At 35.6% G+C, this 21188-nt stretch overlaps 1 protein-coding gene across 2 annotated transcripts in view; it reads left to right on the forward strand.

The window, feature by feature from the left end:
• Positions 1–21188, forward strand: part of si:dkeyp-14d3.1 — a 549509-nt gene that overhangs the window by 480071 nt on the left and 48250 nt on the right. For both annotated transcript variants that reach the window (XM_009304131.5, XM_005167245.6), the window contains one exon: positions 12332–12540. In XM_009304131.5, the coding sequence (XP_009302406.1) occupies positions 12332–12540 (209 nt within the window). The remainder of the gene's footprint in view (positions 1–12331; positions 12541–21188) is intronic.

Genomic DNA, 21188 nt, shown 5'->3' on the forward strand with positions numbered 1-21188 from the left:
TCCACATACACTGCACTTACAAAACAAGGTCTGCAACTCTTCAAAATGAGTCATTGTGTTTCAAACTGTGAGGGAGCAAAAAGGTATTTTTAGAAAATGTTGAATAATCATGAGGTCAAATGAATATTTTAACATTTTTGGAGATCTTTCAACCGTTTACTAAAATTTAAGGCACTCTTTTCAGACTCTTTAAAACAAATGGTGAGTTAAAAGACATGTTTTCAGAAAATGTTGAATAATCACAAGGTCAAATTAATATGTTAACATTTTAGATAACATTTCACCAGGTTACTAAATACATTTTTTCAAGAGACGTGGATAACCTTCAGAAAGTGTTGAAAAATCTGTTAAAAATCAGTAATCAGAATTCTTTTTTGAAAAATGTTGAGTGAAGAGAAGTGCTCACCTTTCAGAAAAAAAAGTTCTCATGGTCAAACTAATATTTGAATATTTAAAAAGTCCTTTAGACACCAAGCCTGTTTTCGCTGGTCATATTAGCAATGGCCCAGGCAGTTCATTCAAGAACTGGTTCTATCTAAATGAATTTAGGAATCTTGAAATCTCTAAAACTGCTTTGCTGAACTCACAGTTAAATTACACATTTCAAATCAACATTAAAAATCTGAATTGACCTTTCCATTTACTTCTAATTATGTTGTTGCCTCTGGCTTGCCTGGTTGGGGCTGGTGGTGCTGCACATTGATATATCTGTACTTCAGTGGATCATTTCTATCACACAGATCTGAACTAAACTCAGTGAAATTTATACAGTTTTTTTTTATTTTTTTATTTAGAACTATTCAATTTAATTTATGTTTATTTATATGGTGCTTTTACAATATAGATTTTGTCAAAGCAGCTTGATATAGAAGATCTAGTAAACTGAAACTGTGGCAGTCCAGTTTTCAGAGTTGAAGTTCAGTAATTTTCACTGCTGAAAGTCCAAACACTGAAAAGCAAATCTATTGATGCACAGTTGCACAAGTCCGAAACCAAGCAAGCCAGTGGCGAGAAACAAAACTCCACCAATTGGCGAAAGTGAAGGAAAAAAACTCGCTAGAAACCAGGCTCCGTTGGGCATAACCATTTCTCCTCTGGTTAAACTTCCTGTGCAGAGCTGCAGTCTAGGTGCTGGAGGCTTAAGAACACTGGATGTCCATTGTGAGGAACTGCAGACCTAAATAGGTCATCGGCGGGTGATCAAGCCCACGGGATCAGTGTGGAGACTCGTCTGTCACTGGGGTCTGTCAGTAATCGGTCTTATTATTTCCGCTCCTCCATGACTGCCACAGCATCACAATATGGTCTGGTCAAGGATTATGGATACCTTGGCATTATTTCTTCACAGGTTTTGGATAGCATCAATGGTACTGCATAAACTCTAGAGGCCTCATGATTAGTATCCCCAGGTGGAAATAGACAATAAAGAAAATAATTAGCGTAGCTGCTGTTTATAGTGTAGTTAAACACGAGATGCAAAAATGAAGTGCTATAAAAGAAAATAGTAGTTACAGTATATAAACAAACTTAGAAACAAACATGTAATGTATTTGAGTTGTTCTAATAAAATGCCTGGTCCATTAAGACAGGGGGAATGTGTTCTACAGGTGGTTTGTCAAGCCCTCTGCGTGGAGCACACTCATGCATCATACTATTATTTGATGCATTGTGTGTATGCTTTACTACAAAGATAGGTTTTATTCAGGTTTTTAACTTGGAGAGTGTGTCTGAGCCTCGGACAATATCAGGAAGGTTATTCCAGAGTTTAGGAGCCATAAATGAGAAGGCTTAACCTCCTTTAGTAGACTTTGCTATTCTGGGTACTACCAGAACCCTTGAGTTTCGAGATCTTAAAGAACGGGTTGGATTGTAGCGAGACAGAAGGTTGGTTAGATAAACAAGAGATAGATTATTTAAATCTTTATAGGTAAGAAGCAATATTATAAAATCAATATGAAACAGACAGCCAGAGTAAGAAGGATTAAATCGGTGTGATATGATCATATTTTCTAGACCTGGTAAGTACTCTGGCAGCTGCATTTTGTACTAACTGAAATTTATTATTGAGTACACCAGCATTCTACATTACTATTATCAAGCATGTGCAAAACTACTAATAATATAGCCGTATGTGTGTGTGCATGCATGTTCTATTTAAGGGACAACTTTACTGTTAAAGTATATCCTAGCCAACCCAAAAGTAACTTAGAGTTATACAAAGAGTGGCCAACACAAAATACATACATTGCTGATTTGTGAGTCCAATCTCACACTCAATACACTACACTTACTATGGCACAAATACAGCACTGCAACATAAAAAGAGAGAGAGGTTTATTTTTAAATGTCACTTACCAATTGTATGTTTTGATCAACTCATTCATACATTCATTCATTTTCTTGCTGGCTTAGTCCCTTTATTAATCCGGAGTCGCCACAACAGAATGAACTGCCAACTTATCCAACACGTTTTTACGCAGCGGATGCCCTTTCAGCCACAACCCATCTCTGGGAAACATCCACACACACATTCATACACTACAGATAATTTAGCCTACCCAATTCACCTGTACTGTCATTGGACTGTGGGGAAAACCGGAGCACCCGGAGGAAACCCACGCGAATGCAGGGAGAACATGCAGCGAGAACAACAAACTCCACACAGAAACGCCAACTGAGCCGAGGTTTGAACCTGTGACCTTCTTGCTGTGAGGCGACAGCACTACCTACTGTCATCATCTTGTGGATGGACAATGTCAACTGTCTTTGCACTGCTCAATGACAGGCTGGTGGAAGCCGATACGCTGTATCTTAGAGATTATAAATATTTAAAATAGGCACTATCCTTATATATGCACTGCATAGTTGCAATCTAAACAACTACATTCTCGACTGAAAAGCCTCAAAAGTACATTATGTTGTCCAACTGCTGCAATAAATGTCAAACTGTTGTGAGTTTATTGGTCTGCTCTCACTCTATGTGGGTGGAGTAACAGAGAAAGGTGAGAAGGCTGTAAGAGTTTGGCTATCATTGTGAAGGCTATCAAGAATTGGCTATCAGTGTGTCCAACACTCTTCCAAAATACTGCAGCAGAAATTTTTTTTTTTTTAAATGTAAAAAAAAAAAATATATATATATATATATATATATATATATATATATATATATATATATATATATATATATATATATATATATATATATATATATATATATATATATAATTGACTGAAAAGGGAAAATTCACCCTAAAATTAGAATGTTCTCACCCTCAAGCGTTTCCAAATCTTTGTGTTTCTTTATTTTGTTGAACACTAAAGACGATATTTTGAGGAAAGCTAAATCATTGACTTCCAGAGAAAAACAAATACAATGAAATCAATGGTTACAGGTTTCCTGCGTTCTTCAAAAAATTATTTTGTGTGTTCAACAGAGGAAAACAGTTGAACAGGTTTGGAAAGATGAGTAAATGGTCAAAGAATTTTCATTTTGAATGAATTATCCTTTTAAAGGTGAGTATATGGCGAATTTAGGGTGAAAAATACTTTTAATATATTTATTTATTTAAACATTTACTTATTGTTATTATTATTTAATTAAAAAGTGCCCTTTTTTCCACTTGAGCCCCTGCCGCTTAAAAGGTCTCTGCACATCTCTGACTGTCATCCCTGCCTGAATTGCTAAAAAGATCCACAATTTGAAAAATGTTATTCTTCATATGTTCTTACATATTCATATGTAGCTTCTCAGACACAATCTACATTGTAATAGTGCAATAGAGAAGAATTGAACCGAATTAAAATGTGCTGTTACCAGTCTGCTCCAGCTACTGCACATGCTCACAAGTGTAAATGGTTTAAATATAACCAGTGCACATGAAAGAAAAAGCTTGAAAAAAAAAATAAATAAACTGTCTAAACCCAGGAAAAAAAGACGACAACACAAAAAATCCATTGAAAATCCATGATATGTATAGATGGGATGGGATGAGATGTCATTTTTCCTGAAGGCCAAGCATGCAGTAGTCACCAAATGACAGGGAATGTTGTAAAAAACTAGCAAACCTGTACAAACCCTATAAAGATTCTATAAAGCTCTAAACATTAATGACTGGCTAATCTGACTGGAAGGCATGACTTTCATCACTGTAGTGGCCATACTGAGTGTTGCAATTTACCCCATTCATAGTAATGCAAGTAAACCACCTTTACACAGTGTATATAGCCTTGTTTACACTAAATCGTTGACACATTTACATAACAATTGAGGATAATACAAGAAACTGTTTGTCAAATTTTGTAGCATTAAAGGCAATATTAGTTCTTAATGGAATTTAAATTGCTATACAACTTGATTTAACAATTCATTTCCTTGCATAAAAATCACATGTATGTGCAGTTCTAGTAAAAGCACATGTAAAATATGTATGAAACTTATGTGAAATATGCATGAAACATATGGTTTTGGAACATTTTCATTTGAAATGTGATCGTATGTGACATATGGGCAATATGCAATCCAGTGTAAACATGAAGTGCATGTAGCATGTGCATGTTTTGAGACTGGGCGACACTGTGGGTCCGTCAAGTCACATTGGGTCTGTTTGGCTATGGGACCAACATTTTGGGGGTGATGGTCATCAAGCCGTGACCCAAATTTTTAGGAACTATAATATAATTTTAGCAATCATAATTCATTTGTATTTATTTGTTAACATACACAAGTAGTGACAGATAAATCATAAGAAAATCACCAAGACTTACAAATAAACAATACTTTATCTCTGTCATTTAACAAAATGTATCAAATAATAGAAATATTACAGAGTAAAAATGTCAAATACTGTAAACAGTGGTTAGGGTAAAAAAATAAAAATAAAAGTTAGGTTACCTTTAACTAAACTGAACTGTTAATAAAACATTAACACTGATCCAGTTAAACAGAGCAAACCCGCAACTTAAAGTAAAATGATTAAAATAATCATAACTGTTTTTATAATAATCACCAGAATTTGCTCTTCTGCTATTGTGTGGGCTTTCTTGGCCTTTGCTACATGGTGAGCTACGCAGTTAGATGCGTGGAGTGCCTGTACTTGTTTTGAACATGAAGATATTCGGCACTTTTGTGATGCCCTCAGTTATTGAAATCGTCTTTGAAAATAGTGCACAGGTTTTTCCTTGCAACTGGGATGTTTGGTTTCTAAATGTCATTTTAATTAAGAAGGTTTCATGCTCTCTTGTAAGAGCACCTCACTACATATGACACATTAAGGTTTTAAACCTTTTTTGTTGTCAATATACAGTACGTTATGTAAACACATACTTTACGTATTCTGGGTTGTACTCGCGCTTTGACATATTTGTTCCTATAATTAAATGAAATTTCACATGTTAAATAGTACGGTTGTTGTGCATGCATCTCAAAGTAAAAGTCTGATATAATCAAAATAAGTTACAAATGAAACATTTGTTGTTTTTTTGACCACACACACACACACACACACACACCTACTAATGTTCCCACAACCCACTTTTGGGTCGCGACCCACCAGTTGAAAAACACTGCTCTAGCCAATCACATCTGTGCAGAGCCAGAGAATAGCAGTGTGTCAAAATGGACAAAATGCGTTATGATGTTTAACAGAGCAAGGAAATTTTTCCCCCAATTTCTGTTTAATGGAGAGCAGATTTTTTCAACACATTTCGAAAAATGATAGTTTTAATAACTCATTTCTAATAATGAATTTATTTCATCTTTGCCATGATGACAGTACATAATATTTTACTAGATATTTTTCAAGACACTTCTATACAGCTTAAAGTGACATTTAAAGGCCTAACTAGGTTAATTAGGTTAACTAGGCAGGTTAGGGTAATTAGGCAAGTTACTGTATAATGATGATGGTTTGTTCTGTAGATTATATAGAAAAAAAATAGCTTAAAGGGGCTAATAATTTTGTCCCTAAAATTGTGTTTAAAAAATTAAAAACTGCTTTTATTCCAGCCGAAATAAAACAAATAAGACTTTCTCCAGAAGAAAAAATATTATCAGACATACTGCGAAAATTTCCTTGCTCTGTTAAACATCATTTGGAAAATATTTACAAAAGAAGAAAAAAAATTGAAGGGGGCTAATAATTCTGATTTCATATGTATTATATGAAAGTTAAATAAGCAAGTCAATACTGAGAAAAAATAATAATACTGAGAGATAAGACTTTAAAGTTGTCCAAATTAGAATCTTATCAACATTGAATATTAATCTAAAATTAATTTTTAGATATTTGCAGTATGAAATGAAAATTTCTTCATGGGACATGATCTTAAATTTATATTATAAAGAATTTTGGCATAAAAAGGGAAAATAAATCATTTTGACCCGTTCAATGCATTTGTGTCTACTGCAAAAAAGTATACCCATGAGACATGAGACTCATTTTGTGGTCCAGGCTCACAAATAAGTGTTGTGTATTTATATTATTTACACAGGCTTCTAATAATATTTCTTCTTGGGTGTCACAATTAGTTGGGAAATGGTATTCTTATTTTAGTAAAATGGAAATATCATGGGATTTGTGTCTCTACACTGCTTTTTAAAAAGTCAGCGTACTGTAAACATGGAAAGAGCCCAGTGGCTTTTTAACTTGTATCGGTGAGATCTGAATCTTCTAATTGCTCTACAGGGAGCATGAAATGATTGTGCAGCTCTCCGACCCTGACAGACTGAGATTTAATATTCCTTATGAGGAAAAAATAGGAACGTAAATGTTTTTACAAATATAAGAAAAGAGCCTAGGAGCTCGATTAATATGAAAGGGCTGTGCACAAAATTTGGGTTTGCAGCCACGTGTCAGCGTGCGCGCATATGTGTGTGTGTATGTGAGGCTGTGTGCTTTTGCATGCTTTTATCTTTGTGCTGCTGGCCACACTTTGATGGTGTGTGTTGCTTCTGTAGTTTCCATCCCTGTCAGATCCTGGTTAGAAGAATCAAAGTCGGCCGGAGCCAGTCATAGTGATTTGAGGCCCGCATCAGAAGGGAACACTGTGCCAAGTAATTGCGCCAGCGTTTATGAAACGGATGGTTTTGAAATGTGGCCTCATAACTCCTCTGTAAGAGGATGAGATGGCCCTTCTGTCTCCTCTGTGAGTGTGTGTCTTAAGATAGGCCGCTGTATTTACTCATCATTATTAACAGAACTGCTGCCCTTTTCTCCAGCTGCCATCTAGAAAGGAAGGCTGGCTTTTGGTGGCTGTCTCAGCTGTATGTGCCATGCGCATCCATATTTATGCACTTTGTGTGTGTTTGTACTGGTTTTGGAGGTTTACGAGGACAGTCATTTGTTTAATCATATGACCTAGTTTTACTCTATTGAGGTTATTGTGATTTATGTAGACATGTCGTCTGCTCTTGTAATTCAAAACACTTAGAATCATACTTGAGGTATTTTGACATTTAAATTTTATCACAGGTTTCCTGTAAGGGTTGGGTTTAGAGGTGGGGTGTGGTAGAGCGATACAATAAGCGTTATTGTCCATCTGAATCTGATTTCTCCCAAGGTTTTTTTTTCTTCACTTTTGTCAATTGGTGAAGTTTGTTCCTCACCACTGGTTTGCTTGGTCTGGAACTTGTGAAGCTGCGCATTGATGGACTTGCTCTTTAGTGTTTGGACTTTCAGCAGTAAAAATTTAACACTAAACTGAACCTAACTATGAAAACTGGACTGAAACAGTTTCAATTTACTAGAACTTTGATGTTAAGTTACGTTGACGCAATCTACATTGTAAAAGTGCTATGGAAATAATAATGAATTGAAATTAATAGATTTTTTACTATTTAAAATACATTACACCCATGAAGACTCGTCATAAACTACCAATAAAATCATGTGTGTGCATTTGCTTGTGTGTGTAATGGTTTTGGTTTGTTTAAAAGGACAAAAATGTGTATGATGACATGGCTATGACGTAGTTTTAGACTATTGTTGTGGTTTACAAGGACATGCCTTCTGTCCTTGTAATTCAAAATGTAAAAATCCTACTTAACGAGATACTTGACATTTAAAATTTGCCAAAGGTTTCCAGTGACGGTAGGATAAGACCAAATATTAAGCAATTTTTACTTATAACATATATAGAGTACTTGCAAATCACCGATATTAACCTGTGAGCGTCAAAATTGACATTACTGTGATCTGTATTTATTTTCAATGCTAACTGTGCATACAACACATTCTAAAAATCCAGTGCCTTCGAAAAATCACAAAAATTAAAAAAAATATATTAGGATAATAAAATATCTGAATAACAAGTAAGTGGTTATTGGAGTTGGAAAAATCCCACATGTAATATTATGTAAAATGTACTTACGCTACTATAGTATATTTAAGATTTTCAAATACCTATATCTGTAGGGAAATATAATATCCACGTGTTCCTAATGTTTTTGGTACATTTAATATATTAGAAAATGTTAAAAATAATGGTATTAGTTAAAGAAATTTCTGTTATTACTTGTTGCATTATCAATATTTTTTATACTTTGCACCAACTTAAGAGATTAAGTTTCGTTGAGTAAATGGTAAATAAATTCAGTGAAAAAAAAAGAAAAAAAAAGTTCAACATAAATATTAAACATTGTAAGCACAGGCTTATTAGTATTATTGTTGTTGTTATTATTATTTGAGCAAACTATTTTTATTTTTCATTTTTTGCATCGTTGATTTTGAATAACTATTGCATCCATTAAGAATTTTGCTTAAATTTTATCTTAAATCTTTAAGAATATAACAAATATTTCACAACTTTTGTGAAATTTTTCAAAAACTTTAGGTGTAAAAATGTTACACCCCAAAATAGTGTAGATCACAGTAAATGAGAATACTGTAGTACAGGGCTGTCAAACTCGCAGCCCGGCACAGTTTAGTTCCAACCCTGCTTTAAAAATCTTAAGCTGCTGTCACACTGGGCTTTTCCTCCCATAGACTTCCATCCATACGCACGCGAATGCATCAGACCGGAAACGCAGGGTCATGCGTTAAGTTTTGCAGGTTGCTGCGGTGCAAAGTTCAAGCTTGGTGAACTCTGACCTGCGAAATCGCATCACTTCACTGCGTGAGACCATTCGAGGATCAAAACATGACCTCTCTGGACAGAAATGTAAAACATAGAGCAATCGCTCGCTTTTTTAAATGTCTAATAAGCTTGTTTAATCCCGCCCCTTTTCACAGCGCCGCAAGAAATATTTTTACACACACAAACTCTAGTATGACCGCAGCTTTACAGGTTTCAAACAAGCCTGAGGAACTCAATTAGTTTGATCAGGTGTATTTAATTAGGGTTTGATATAAACTGTGCAGAGCTGCGGCCCTTCAGGAACATCCAGTTCGACACTTGTGCTGTAGTATACACTGCTCAGCATATATGAGTGAACTCCTCACAAATCTTTCATTTAAATTTATATTTTCTATAAGATGCAATAAAATATTATATTTGTGCATATACATTAGATGAACCACTACAAAAGCCAAATCTGAAGCTAATCTAACAAAATAACTTACGATAACGGTCCAAAAATGAGTAGCTCAAATTTATATGTTAATATAAATAGCAAAAATTGAGAGAAACAAAAAAACAAGTTTTCGAAATTTTGCAGTTTTTTATTACATTTTTTTCCAATATTTCGCATGAATTTAAATGTATAGTCTTTCTGTTTCTAAAGATGTTCAGTGAATATAATATTATTTTATTAAATATACCCACCAAAATATAGGACCTATATTCACTGAGTAAAAATATTAATTTTCAAAATGGGGTGTACTCAATTATGCTGAGCACTCTATATGAGTACACAGTATAATGAGTGTGTTGGGGCAGAAGAGTGCATGTGTGGCCTACGTTATATTTTAAAAGCAGTGTATGAATAACTGAGCGCAATAAGGAAAATTAAGTATGCCTCAATCTTTAGCATTAGAACAGGCATCTCAAACATATGTTCAATCCAGCCAGAGGGATAAACAATATTGTAAAATAAGAAAAATCATAAAAGTGTGTGTGGTACAGTATTCAATTTGAGGCACATCAGACAGCTTAGGATGCAGAAATCTAAAGAACTGTTGGATATTTATCGCCTGCTGTAATGTCATAATTTTGGTTTTTAGCAGTGCTAGAGCATTACACACTTCTTGAGTGCCACAAATATTTACTGCAGGATGAAGCCTGTTAGAATGAGCCTATAATTCAAGATGTGGAGGTGAAAATGCCTTGTAAGAGTTGTTGTTTTTATATTTATGTGATCTAAGTATCACATGAACAAAAGTGCCATTTCTACCATTTTATTGGCATGATTACAAATTAACTGACTTCATAAAATATTTTAGTGTTAGGAAAAAGTCATTCCATTATGTAGAATGTTGCAATGTCTTACAAAAGAAAATGACAATGGTAGTGTTTTGATAGCATTGAATTTATATTAAGTTATGAAACTGATCATCCCCCTCAGTTTAATCTAATTGCTCAGGAGCGAATAACAGATGATTAACCCTAAATATCGCCATCATAGATCTACTCAAAACAAATAATACTTCATGTTTAAAAAATACTTAGAATGATATAGAAAGTGTGCTTTGAAAATTATACTGAGATTCTCAGAAATTGCTAAAACACATTTTCAATGCCTTATAATTAAATCGTGATTGTAGAAGCTACACATACATTTTTGCCAAAAAAAAAAAAAAAAAAGATCTCCACCATGATACTCACTGTGAGGAATGATGCAGGGTTGAGTAATGTTAGCACTTTACCTAGAGTAAAAATCCTAGAGTATGGTTGGAAAACGCCAGTCAAATTTAAGAACCAGAAATAACCACAACAACAACAAACATTATATAATGTGCACCATGATGTTTATTTATTTTCAAAATAAACACATTCAATATTGTAATTTTGGTTCATTCCTTCCCAAAAAATACCTAAAATGCTCATTCATCTGACCATAGTGCACGTTTCCACTGTGAGATGGTCGATGGAGCCAGAGAAGTCAATGGAGCTACTGAACACTATACACTTAGGGCTTCCTTTTGGAATTTTTTTTCAACACATTCCAATTGAATTGAATTGAATTGAATTGAAAAAACATTCCTAAACATAATAGTTTTAATAACTTATTTCTAATAACTGATTTATTTGATCTTTGCCATGATGACAGTAAATATTATTGTAAGTGACATTTCAAGAGATCACACTTAGCTCATGATTTATAAAAAGCTATATATATATATATATATATATATATATATATATATATATATAAAGTCCTAACTTTTTATAATTTGCGGTTATATATATATATATATATATATATATATATATATATATATATATATATATATATATATATATATATATATATATATATATATATATATATATATATACATACATATACATATATATATATAAATATACACACACACACACACACACATATATATCATAATATTAAAAGGTGCCCTAAGGTTTAAGAAAAGGTAATTTGCATTTAATAAATTCTATAAAAGTACATAAATCGGAATGTGGAAGCACTTTGTGATGAACTGATTCATCATGGAGAGTAATTTTATGTTTATCATATACAGGCAGATGTCAGTATAATGGTATAAAATCAATTTATCAGACATAGACACTTATAATGTATGATTAAACATTATAATGTCTCCTATTTAATTGATTTATTAATAATGTATGTTTAACTAAAGACATTTCCAAAGAAGATTTTTGTCAGAAATGATCAAGAAAACCCACACACACATAAGTAGTTATACTTTCAGTCTTCCGTCTTAGATAACAGGGTGCTGTTTTCATCTTGAACATCTGTAGTGCTGTTAAATGTGAGAGAGCCAGTAGCGCTTTTATCTTTTCATTCAAAGGTAACCAGTAGAACAACTGAAAGAGATGAGAAAGACTGAGAGATTGTAGAAGCCAAGATAAAAAAGCAACGCTGAAATCTAAAGATGTGGGATATTTAATTGTGACCCAAGTCTGTGTGGGTGAATATTTCCGCCAACTCTTTGTTTCAAACCATAAACTCAAGGCGATGCTTAAACCAGAACTTTCTACAGAGAGTCAAGGCTCGCTTTTCGAAATAAAACATTTCCTCAATATGAGCTAGAAAGATTTCACTGTCAGTCCATTTCAAATATACCTAGTGTGTTTTCCTCGGATGCGCTGTATTGATTTTAGTAATCTGAAGTTTACGAAGGTGTCTCGAAAAGATCAATGTACTGTTCTTTTCCTGCCTCTCCACCACTGACATGCTCTTTATTTCTTCTCTTAGGTGTCAGACAGGTGTGATTACGTCTATGTGAACGGTAAAGAGATGAGGGGACGGGTCAGAATGCTGGTGAATTTCACGTATGGTTACCTGAGGGCCCAGCTCGAGGTGAAAGTCTGGATTCCTAAACTGCCCCTGCACATCGAAGTTTCAGATACCGAACTTAGTCAGATCAAGGGCTGGAGGATCCCCGTAAACCCCAACACCCAGAGGTACAAATCTTTATGTTGAATTTTGAGAATATCGGCAGGCTCACGTTCAATCTGCATGCACAGGGAAAACTCAGCAGATTTCCACAGAATTTGAGCACCTGTCACTCACAATGTTTTGCAGACCTTAACGTCTGTTTGTAGGGTTTTGTATCTGGTATGGCCAGGGGTTTCACCTGAGGGTCTGTGAATGCACATCAGGTGTTCTGTGGACTGATATTTGAAAGTGTATTGTAGTGCGTGTATTGAACACTGACTGGTGGTCTTGGGAAGATTCATCCTTTTTCTGAATTTTAGTTCAGGTTTTATTGGGTCATGGTCTTTAGTTAAGTAGTCAATGCAATCTCACAGCAGTTCGTAACTTTTTACATGTATGTATGTATGTTTTTTATCCTCCAAAAGACGGTTGGGTTTAGGGGTGGGGTTTGGGGCACTCCTCCAATTTAAAAATGTTCTATTTTCATATGAATGAAAACATATTAATTAGTATAAATTAGCCACTTTTCTGACAATCCATGAAGTCATTATGTTTTCATGTGAGATTGCTGGTTGTTTGGTATCATTTTTGGCATTGCAGGAATAGTTCACCAAAATGTGTTGTTACAAATTCATGAGTTCATTCATCTTAAAACTAAAAACTATGATCCTTTTAAACCTTTTAAAACCATATTAAAATAAAAAATATATACTTTTGTTGTTTGTTCAAACTACTTAAAATGAGCTGAAACAACAGCATTTTTGAGCATTTGTTGGAACAACTTAATTGTTTTATGTTTAATCTACTTAAATTTGTAAAAACTAATAAGGTAACTTAATTCCTTCATGTTGGTTGTGTGGAACCCAGCATTTTCACAGTGTTTGATATTTCTCTCTATTGACAGACAGCATTAACAAAACGTGTTAATAGTACATGTCGAGTGGTCTTCTGCTGCTGTAGCCCATTCTCCTCAAGATTAGACATGTTATGCATTCAGAGATGCTCTTCTGCACACCTCGGTTGTAACGAGTGCTTATTTGAGTTAAGCTGCAGTCACACTGGGCTTTTCCTTCCATAGACTTCCATTCATACGCATGCAAATGCGTCAGACCGGAAATGCAGGGTCATGCATTAAGTTTCGTAGGTTGCTGCATTGCCAAGTTCAAGCTTTGTGAACTCTGACCTGCGAAAACGCATCACTTGACTGCGTGAGACCAACCGAGGATCAAAACATGACCTCTTTGGACAGAAATTTAAAACATTGAGCAATCGCTCGCTTTTTTAATGCCTAATAATCCTGTTTATTCCTGCCCCTTTTCGCAGTGCCGCACGACAGAATTTCACACACACAAACTCTAGTGTGATCGCAGCTTTACTGTTGCCGCCATGTGATTGCATTAACGAGCAGTTGGACAGGTGTACCAAATAAAGTGGCCAGTAAGTATTTATATATATATTTGACCAGCTGACGTGTTTGTGAGGTAACTTTTCCTTTCCTCTTGGCTGTTAAAGCGATACATTAAAAAAAAAAGTTTTTTTGTTTTTGTTTTTTTTGAGCAGGTATATAAATGTATATAAATTATCCATACATAGTTATCCATACTAACTATGTATGGATAGCATCGTCAATGCACCGTGATGCACCATGATATCGTATATAAAATTGATCCGAATCGATGACATGATAACTGTAATCAAACCAAACTTGCTTTTAGTGTACACAAATGTAGATATTTTGAAAAATGCCGGTTGCTGGGGCCCATTGACATACATAGAATGCTATTTCGGAAGTTATCAGGACAACAATTATTCTTCAAAATTTGTTTTTTGTTCATTTAGTTATTAGTTTATTCATTTTACTTTAGCTTAGTCCCTTATTTACCAGGGGTCGCCATAGCAGAATAAACCACCAACTATTCTGGCATATGTTTTATGCAGCTGATGTCACCCACTGAGCCACAGTGCCACTCTCTTTTTTGGTTATCAAAAAAAAAAAAAGTTTAAAACCACATGAGGACGAATATATGAATAGGTTATTTTCATTTTTGAGTGAACTATCACCTTAAGGAAAACTGAAAAAGTGTGAATTTAGCACAGAGGAGAAAATGTCTATCCCTATCATGCACAAACCCTTAAAAATGACCAGATATTCTGACGAATCACAGCAGTTGTCAGTGTAAATCCACCAAGTATTTTCAAAAAAAGTTAAAACTTTACAGTGAAAATCCACTTAATTCCTAAAATCAATTTGTACTTAGAGTGGTACAGTACGAATATTGCGAGAAGCCCCACACAGTCACAGAGAAACAGATCTTACCAGAAGCTCTGGAGTGTGAAACCATTAAACAAACTCTCTGCTGGACAGTACAGTAGCGCCGTGAATCTTTGATAGAACAAAGGACGTGATACAAACGATGTAATAGGTCTCCTCCTTGGCTTTGAGTCAAATAATGTTGTGAATTTTTTCCAGATCTGGTCGGATTGTTCCACTTGCCTTTAAGGCATATGAAAAAAAAAGAAGTGAAATCCAGCGTGCACACTGTGGAGCTTCATTTTAGAAAATATCACAGCAGCTTCCTTTTATTTAATTAACAGTCATTACAGATTGTTCTCTACTAATATTTCTTGGTAAATTTGAGCAGTAGAGGGAAAAGTTTATATTGTTAATCAAATATTTTTGCTCAAAATACTCTCCAAAAAACATGATTAAATGTGTTTTTGAATGAGAGTGTAGGCTTTTTACTTGAAACCCTTTCAAGCAATTTGTGGTGATCTTGGTGCCATTGGATTGCAGTTCTGGAAACTCCGTATGCCAATTTTCAACCAATTTCTGCAATTCCCAAGCTTTTTTTTTTTGGTCAGTGTCCAAAAAACAGTGTGTTGGAACAAAATAGACACGTTTCCTCTTCAAAGGTTGATTCATAGCACTTCCACTCACTTTCTTTCTGCGTATTCCTTGCTTTTATCAGTAGTTGCCACGGCGGAATAAACCACCAATTACTCAAGAAGTTTAAAAATAGAAGTCAGTGCAAGCTCTAAATGGGTTGCTTAGCTCTAACTGGGAGGGATTTAAGTTTCAAGTGGGCTGTACAAACCTCCTGGGGATTTCATTGATTTATTTAATTACTTGTACATGACATGGAATCCAACCTAATGTGTTTCATTAAGGTCTAAACCAGGGGTTTCAAACTAAAATTGGCGGGGGGCCATTTCAGTGACTGACAATTCATAGGAAAGCCATTCTAAAATTCAAGCACAACATAAAAGTAAAAACCAGAAATAATTAATGCATATTAGGATAACAGACATGACGTTTATATTTCAAGCATTACCTGCCACCTGAGATAATGCAAATCAGCATCGTGTCACACATTAGCTGTTAAAATATATCTGTGGTTGTTGTGTGTATGGACGAGCATTAGACATACACTCAGTCATTCTTTTACAAAGTACATGCAGTCAAAACTTTAGCTTTTTGTTTCTTTTTTTGTACATATTGAAGGGGTAGTTTAAATTGCTATGAAATATTACAAATATAGACATAATAATTATTCTGTCCCAACCAGTTGTATTGTCCCAATCGCCTAAAGCCTGGTTTATAATTCTGCGTCAAGTGACCGTTGTAACCCATGGCGCATGCAACACGCGTAGCTGTGCATTTACACTTCTGCGCGCTGTCTCTGTTGGTTTGCATTAACAATTCCGAAACGCTAGTTGGCAGTGAGGTGTAAATGTTCCTCTGTGTCGAGTTTCTTCACTGCTGTTTTGTTTTCCTGAACACTTCCGGGATGTACAAGTGGCTCAAACTCGCTCATTTTGAGGCAGGAACCGGCAGACGTGCAACAACTGTGGTAAACACAAAACGAAATTTTCCATCCGGAGCTCCTTCACGGGACTCCACACTTGTAAACAATCGCTCCCTCAGGCTCACACCATTCATGCGGCTCTCGGCCCCGCCCAGACTCGTCAGCGCTGCCAAGCCGACCAATCACAGAGCTTTCGCTACGCGTTGTTGCGACGTGTAGTTACATTTTTTGAGAGGTGCACGTCAGCAACGCAGACGGCCACGGCGGAGCGCTATGCGTCAGCGCCGTAGCATAAGCCGGCGTTTGACGCAGAAGTATAAATCAGCCTTAAGAATAGCAGAAAGCAGTTTGGGTAACTTAAGTGACTTTACTGGTAATTGTTCTTCTCAATATTATTCTTTTTTTTCTGCAAAACTATAACAAAGTGGGGGAAAAGTAAGCACATACGGTATTCACATTTACTTTATCAAGTTCAATTGAACTAGCAGTACAATTTTACTAAGATTTTATGCAAATCTTAATAAGCATATGAGGAAAATCTTTTCAATGAGACCATTTAAATCAAATATTAGCAAATTATCATATTTGTTACACCACCAGCATAACATGTAAGCCATGAAGAAGTGTTTGAACAACAAAATACAAGTGGTATAAAACTGATAATGATCAAACAGTGCATGAATATTTACAAAATAAAAGGGCTTTAGTAAAAATAGAGCACTTACCGACATTTAAATCAGCCACAGAATTGCCGTGCACTGAGAGAAAAAAAAGTAAAACTAATCTGAATGCATAACTTTGAATGTTAACTAGATGGCAGGTCAAAGCCAAAAGTGGCTAGACGTGACTGCACAACAATTATAGTGGTTCAAAATTTTATATTTTGGCGGGCCGTATCTCATTATATTTTTGATGTCAGTTGTAAGGAAGGAGGAGGGCGGGCCGTAAATGGCCTGTGGGCTTGCAGTTTGACACCCCTGGGGCCTGTTTCAGAAAGGAGGTTAAGTGAAAACTCAGAGTATTTTAACCCTGAAATGAGAGAAACTCTGGGTTTTGCGCTTCAAAATGGCAGGTTTGTTAAACTTGAGAAAGCAGGGTAAGTCAAGCCTGTTTCTAAAAGAGAGGTAACTTTAACTTAGAGTCAGTTACTGTGGTAACTTACTCTGTGAACCTAACCTGGTCAGGAGCTGGTTTTATTCTCTAAACTCAGAGTTTCTGTCGGTCTCCTCCCCTTTTTTAAAGACGAAGCGGTATTTCTTGCCTTAGGCTTACGTTTCCACCCAACTATTTTAATGCTCATTTTGGATAAGTGCATATGTGGATTGATGGAAACCTCATGATGCACATAACTTTTGAAAATATGCATAAAAAACAAACCCATAATTGAGCAGGATAAACTTTTATTCGATAGAAAATATGCACATAAACTACGATGGAAACACTTTTACTGAACAAATTACAGTATGTACATTAAAAAAAGGTCATCATATGATGATGAAAATGTGTGTGAATGGACAAACCAGCAAGCTGAGCACACTGTAACACGTCTTAAATGTTGTTTTAGTCATTTTAAAATGCCTTAACTGTTTCAGTAGAAGTGTATATAATTAGGCTACCTCCGAGCATCTGGAGTGTGTCAAGAGTCTCCGTGTCTCATGGCTTCAAACGCCCCCACTTGTTCATTGTCTTTTGAGGCGCAAGTACATTTATTAAATAAATAATTGACGCAGCTTCTTCTACCACAGTAAATTCTGTTTTTACTGTCGATATTTGGCGCCAGTTAACCAGGAAGTGACATTTTTTTTCTCTTTGACTCGTTGGATGGCAACGCTGCTTTATTCGCATTTTTTATACAATATTCCAGTTTTGCACATAAATTTATGTAATATATTTGGATGGAAACATATTGCCTACCTTTTAGTCACACAAAACAATAAATAATTACCTTAAATTCACTGACCATCAACATGTACTGTAACTAGATTGATGGGATTATTATTCTTTCTAAAAATTATTTTTAGTACTGCTTACCTTCTAAATGTTATATCAAACTCTATCACTTGATCAAGAAAAAAGGCAGACACACAAGTGCACTGTTAAATCTATTAAAACTGATAAACGTGTATAAAAGTTTAGAAATATGTATAAACATCACACATTACATTACTTATTTTATTATACTTAAATATTTAAAAATTAAAATTACACATTAACTTGAGCAGCTTTTTTCCCAGGCTAACTTTCTCTGTTTCACTGATGGTTGCTTCTTTTTAAATATATACACTCATATTTGCTGTAACGTTGCATGATCACATTAAGTTCAGCTGGAGAAAGAAATGGTGATCTCTTTTTTATAGATGTTGCCATGGTCACTCATAATATCTGCGCTCCATTGATAATGCCTTTTTATAGTTATGGTGTGCGCGCTTAACTCTGAGTTGGTCTACTCAAAGTTGATTGACCTAACTCAGATCCGCTATTCTGAAACCGAGTTCAAGTTTAAACTCTGAGTTGTTTGAACCTCCTTACTGAAACAGGCCCATCGTCTAAACTCACCACAATGCTAAATCCAACCTCACAGTAACCTGTTGTTTTTTTATCAACATCTACACCTAACTCTAACTCCATACCCAACCTACGTGTGGCGTAAATCCCTGCCACTTGGAGGTTTCCGAGCTACAGCAATACCTTTTTGAATTACTCAAGCATACAGTATGTTTTACACAGTGGACGCCCTTTTAAAGAATACAACCCTCAGTGCTGGGAAACACACAAACTCACATTCACACACTATAGCCAATTTAGTTTATCCAGCTAACATACATTGCATGTCTTTGAAGATGAGGAGAACAAACAAACTCCACACACCAGAGTGGTATAAAGCAAGAGTGTTAACCACTTAACGCTGATTTCTACTTCTGCGTCAAGTGCATGCGTGTACTCTCGCGCAGCCTTTGCGTGGTCGCATAGCCCTCGCCGTAGCCGTCATTGACGCTGACCTCTCAAAAAAGTATGCGTCGCAACGATGCTTATCGCAAGCTGTGATTGGTTGGCTTGGTGGCGATGATGAATGTGGGCGGGGACGAGAGCCACGTGAACCTGTTGGAGTGAGTGTTTACAAGTGTCAAGTCGCGTGAAGATGCTCTAGATGGAAAGTTTTGTTTTGGGTTTACCTTATGATTAAAGTTGTTGCACATGCGCTGGTTTCCACCTCAGAATGAACGACTTTGAGCCACTTGTACATTAGAGTTCAGAAAAAAACAAAACACTCGTGAAGAAACTCAACACAGAGGAGCATAAAAACTTCATTGCCAGCTAGTGTTTCGGAAGTGTCATTGCACAGCAACACAAACAGCGAGCAGAACTATAATTGCACGGCAACGCACAAGGCATGCACTGTGGGTCATGGCAATCACTCAACGCAGAAGTATAAACCAAGCTTTAGCCACCCTATAGCACTTGCAGGCAAGAATTAAAATATTAGTCAACTGGATGATGGCAGTTGTCTTTTTTATAGCCACTTTCTATTTTGTGAAACTCAACAATTCGTTGCCAAAAAGCTGGACTTTTGATTTGACCTATTGTAACACAGCACTGCAATCCTTTCAAAAGGGCTCATCCCTATGCCCTAATCCCTTCAGAGAGTTTACCTTTCGAGAGACAACTTTGAAGAAATTAGGGCATAGGGGTGAACCCTTCTAAATGGAACACAGTGTGAGACACCAAACAACTTCCCTGTCAAAAGATTAAGAGGCTTCAAAGTGTCCATCAGTTGTGCCCTTTGAAATCCCTCATCCTCAGGCCCTTCAAAGTGGCCAATTTTGAGCACTTCAGTTTGAAATTGCAATTAAATAGGGTAGCCATGATTGTTTTCATTCCAAACTGCCCTTTGAAGGGCAATATATACCATTTGGAACACACAGTTGTTGTTTTTTTTTTATTTGGCCTGTGTGCAGTGGTGGAAAGAGTACTGAAAAATCATACTCAAGTAAAAGTACCATTACTTGCCTGAAAACGTAGTGTAAGTAGAGTAAAAGTATCTGTTGTAAATATTACTCAAAGTATGAGTAAAAAGTAGCCCTTTTAAAAGTACTCAAGAGTAGTGAGTATTATGCTGTGAAAAGCTGATGCATTTACATGTAATTTGTGGATGTGTGTATACGTAACATTCTGTAGTGCATCTAGTTATTGCCCACCAGGTACACAACATCATAAGATGTTATTATTTGGTTAGATTTAGGTTGTGATGTCAAATGACCAAAATCCAATGTTGAGCCAACATCTTAAACCAACGTCATATTGATGTCAAATACTGACATTTATTCGTCAGGTATGGCAACCAAAATCCAACGTGTTATAGACATTGTGGTAACTTCAACACAACGTCAAGCTGTAACATCATTAGAAGTTGATATTTGGTTGGTTTTAGGTTCGACATTGGCCTGACGTTAAGTTCTGACATCATCATGATTTTCATATTCAAAAATATGCAATGTCCCCATGACGTTAGGGTACAATGTCAGTTTGACGTCATATTGACGTCTTGTGCTTGCTGGCTGTCATCATACAGTAAACATCTGTCATCTTCTGATCAGTGACATGCATGTAAACAGTCTCTGGGTCAATGCGTGTTTAGATTTTGGACATCTTCTTGGACACTTTTAATGCTTCCAAACTGTTTGCTGCATTTATAAAGCGCCCATGTCTTGAGGTAGTTCATTAAGATGCGATTTACCTTCTACTTTTTTAAAACTACTCACTAAATTACAATTCCTGAGAAAAAATACTCAATTACAGTAATTTGAGTATTTGTAATAAGTTACTTTACACCACTGCCTGTGTGTAACTTAAAATGTATACCTTTGTGA

Source organism: Danio rerio, chromosome 8 (genome assembly GCF_049306965.1).
Source record: "Danio rerio strain Tuebingen ecotype United States chromosome 8, GRCz12tu, whole genome shotgun sequence".
NCBI classification, from domain to species: domain Eukaryota; kingdom Metazoa; phylum Chordata; class Actinopteri; order Cypriniformes; family Danionidae; genus Danio; species Danio rerio.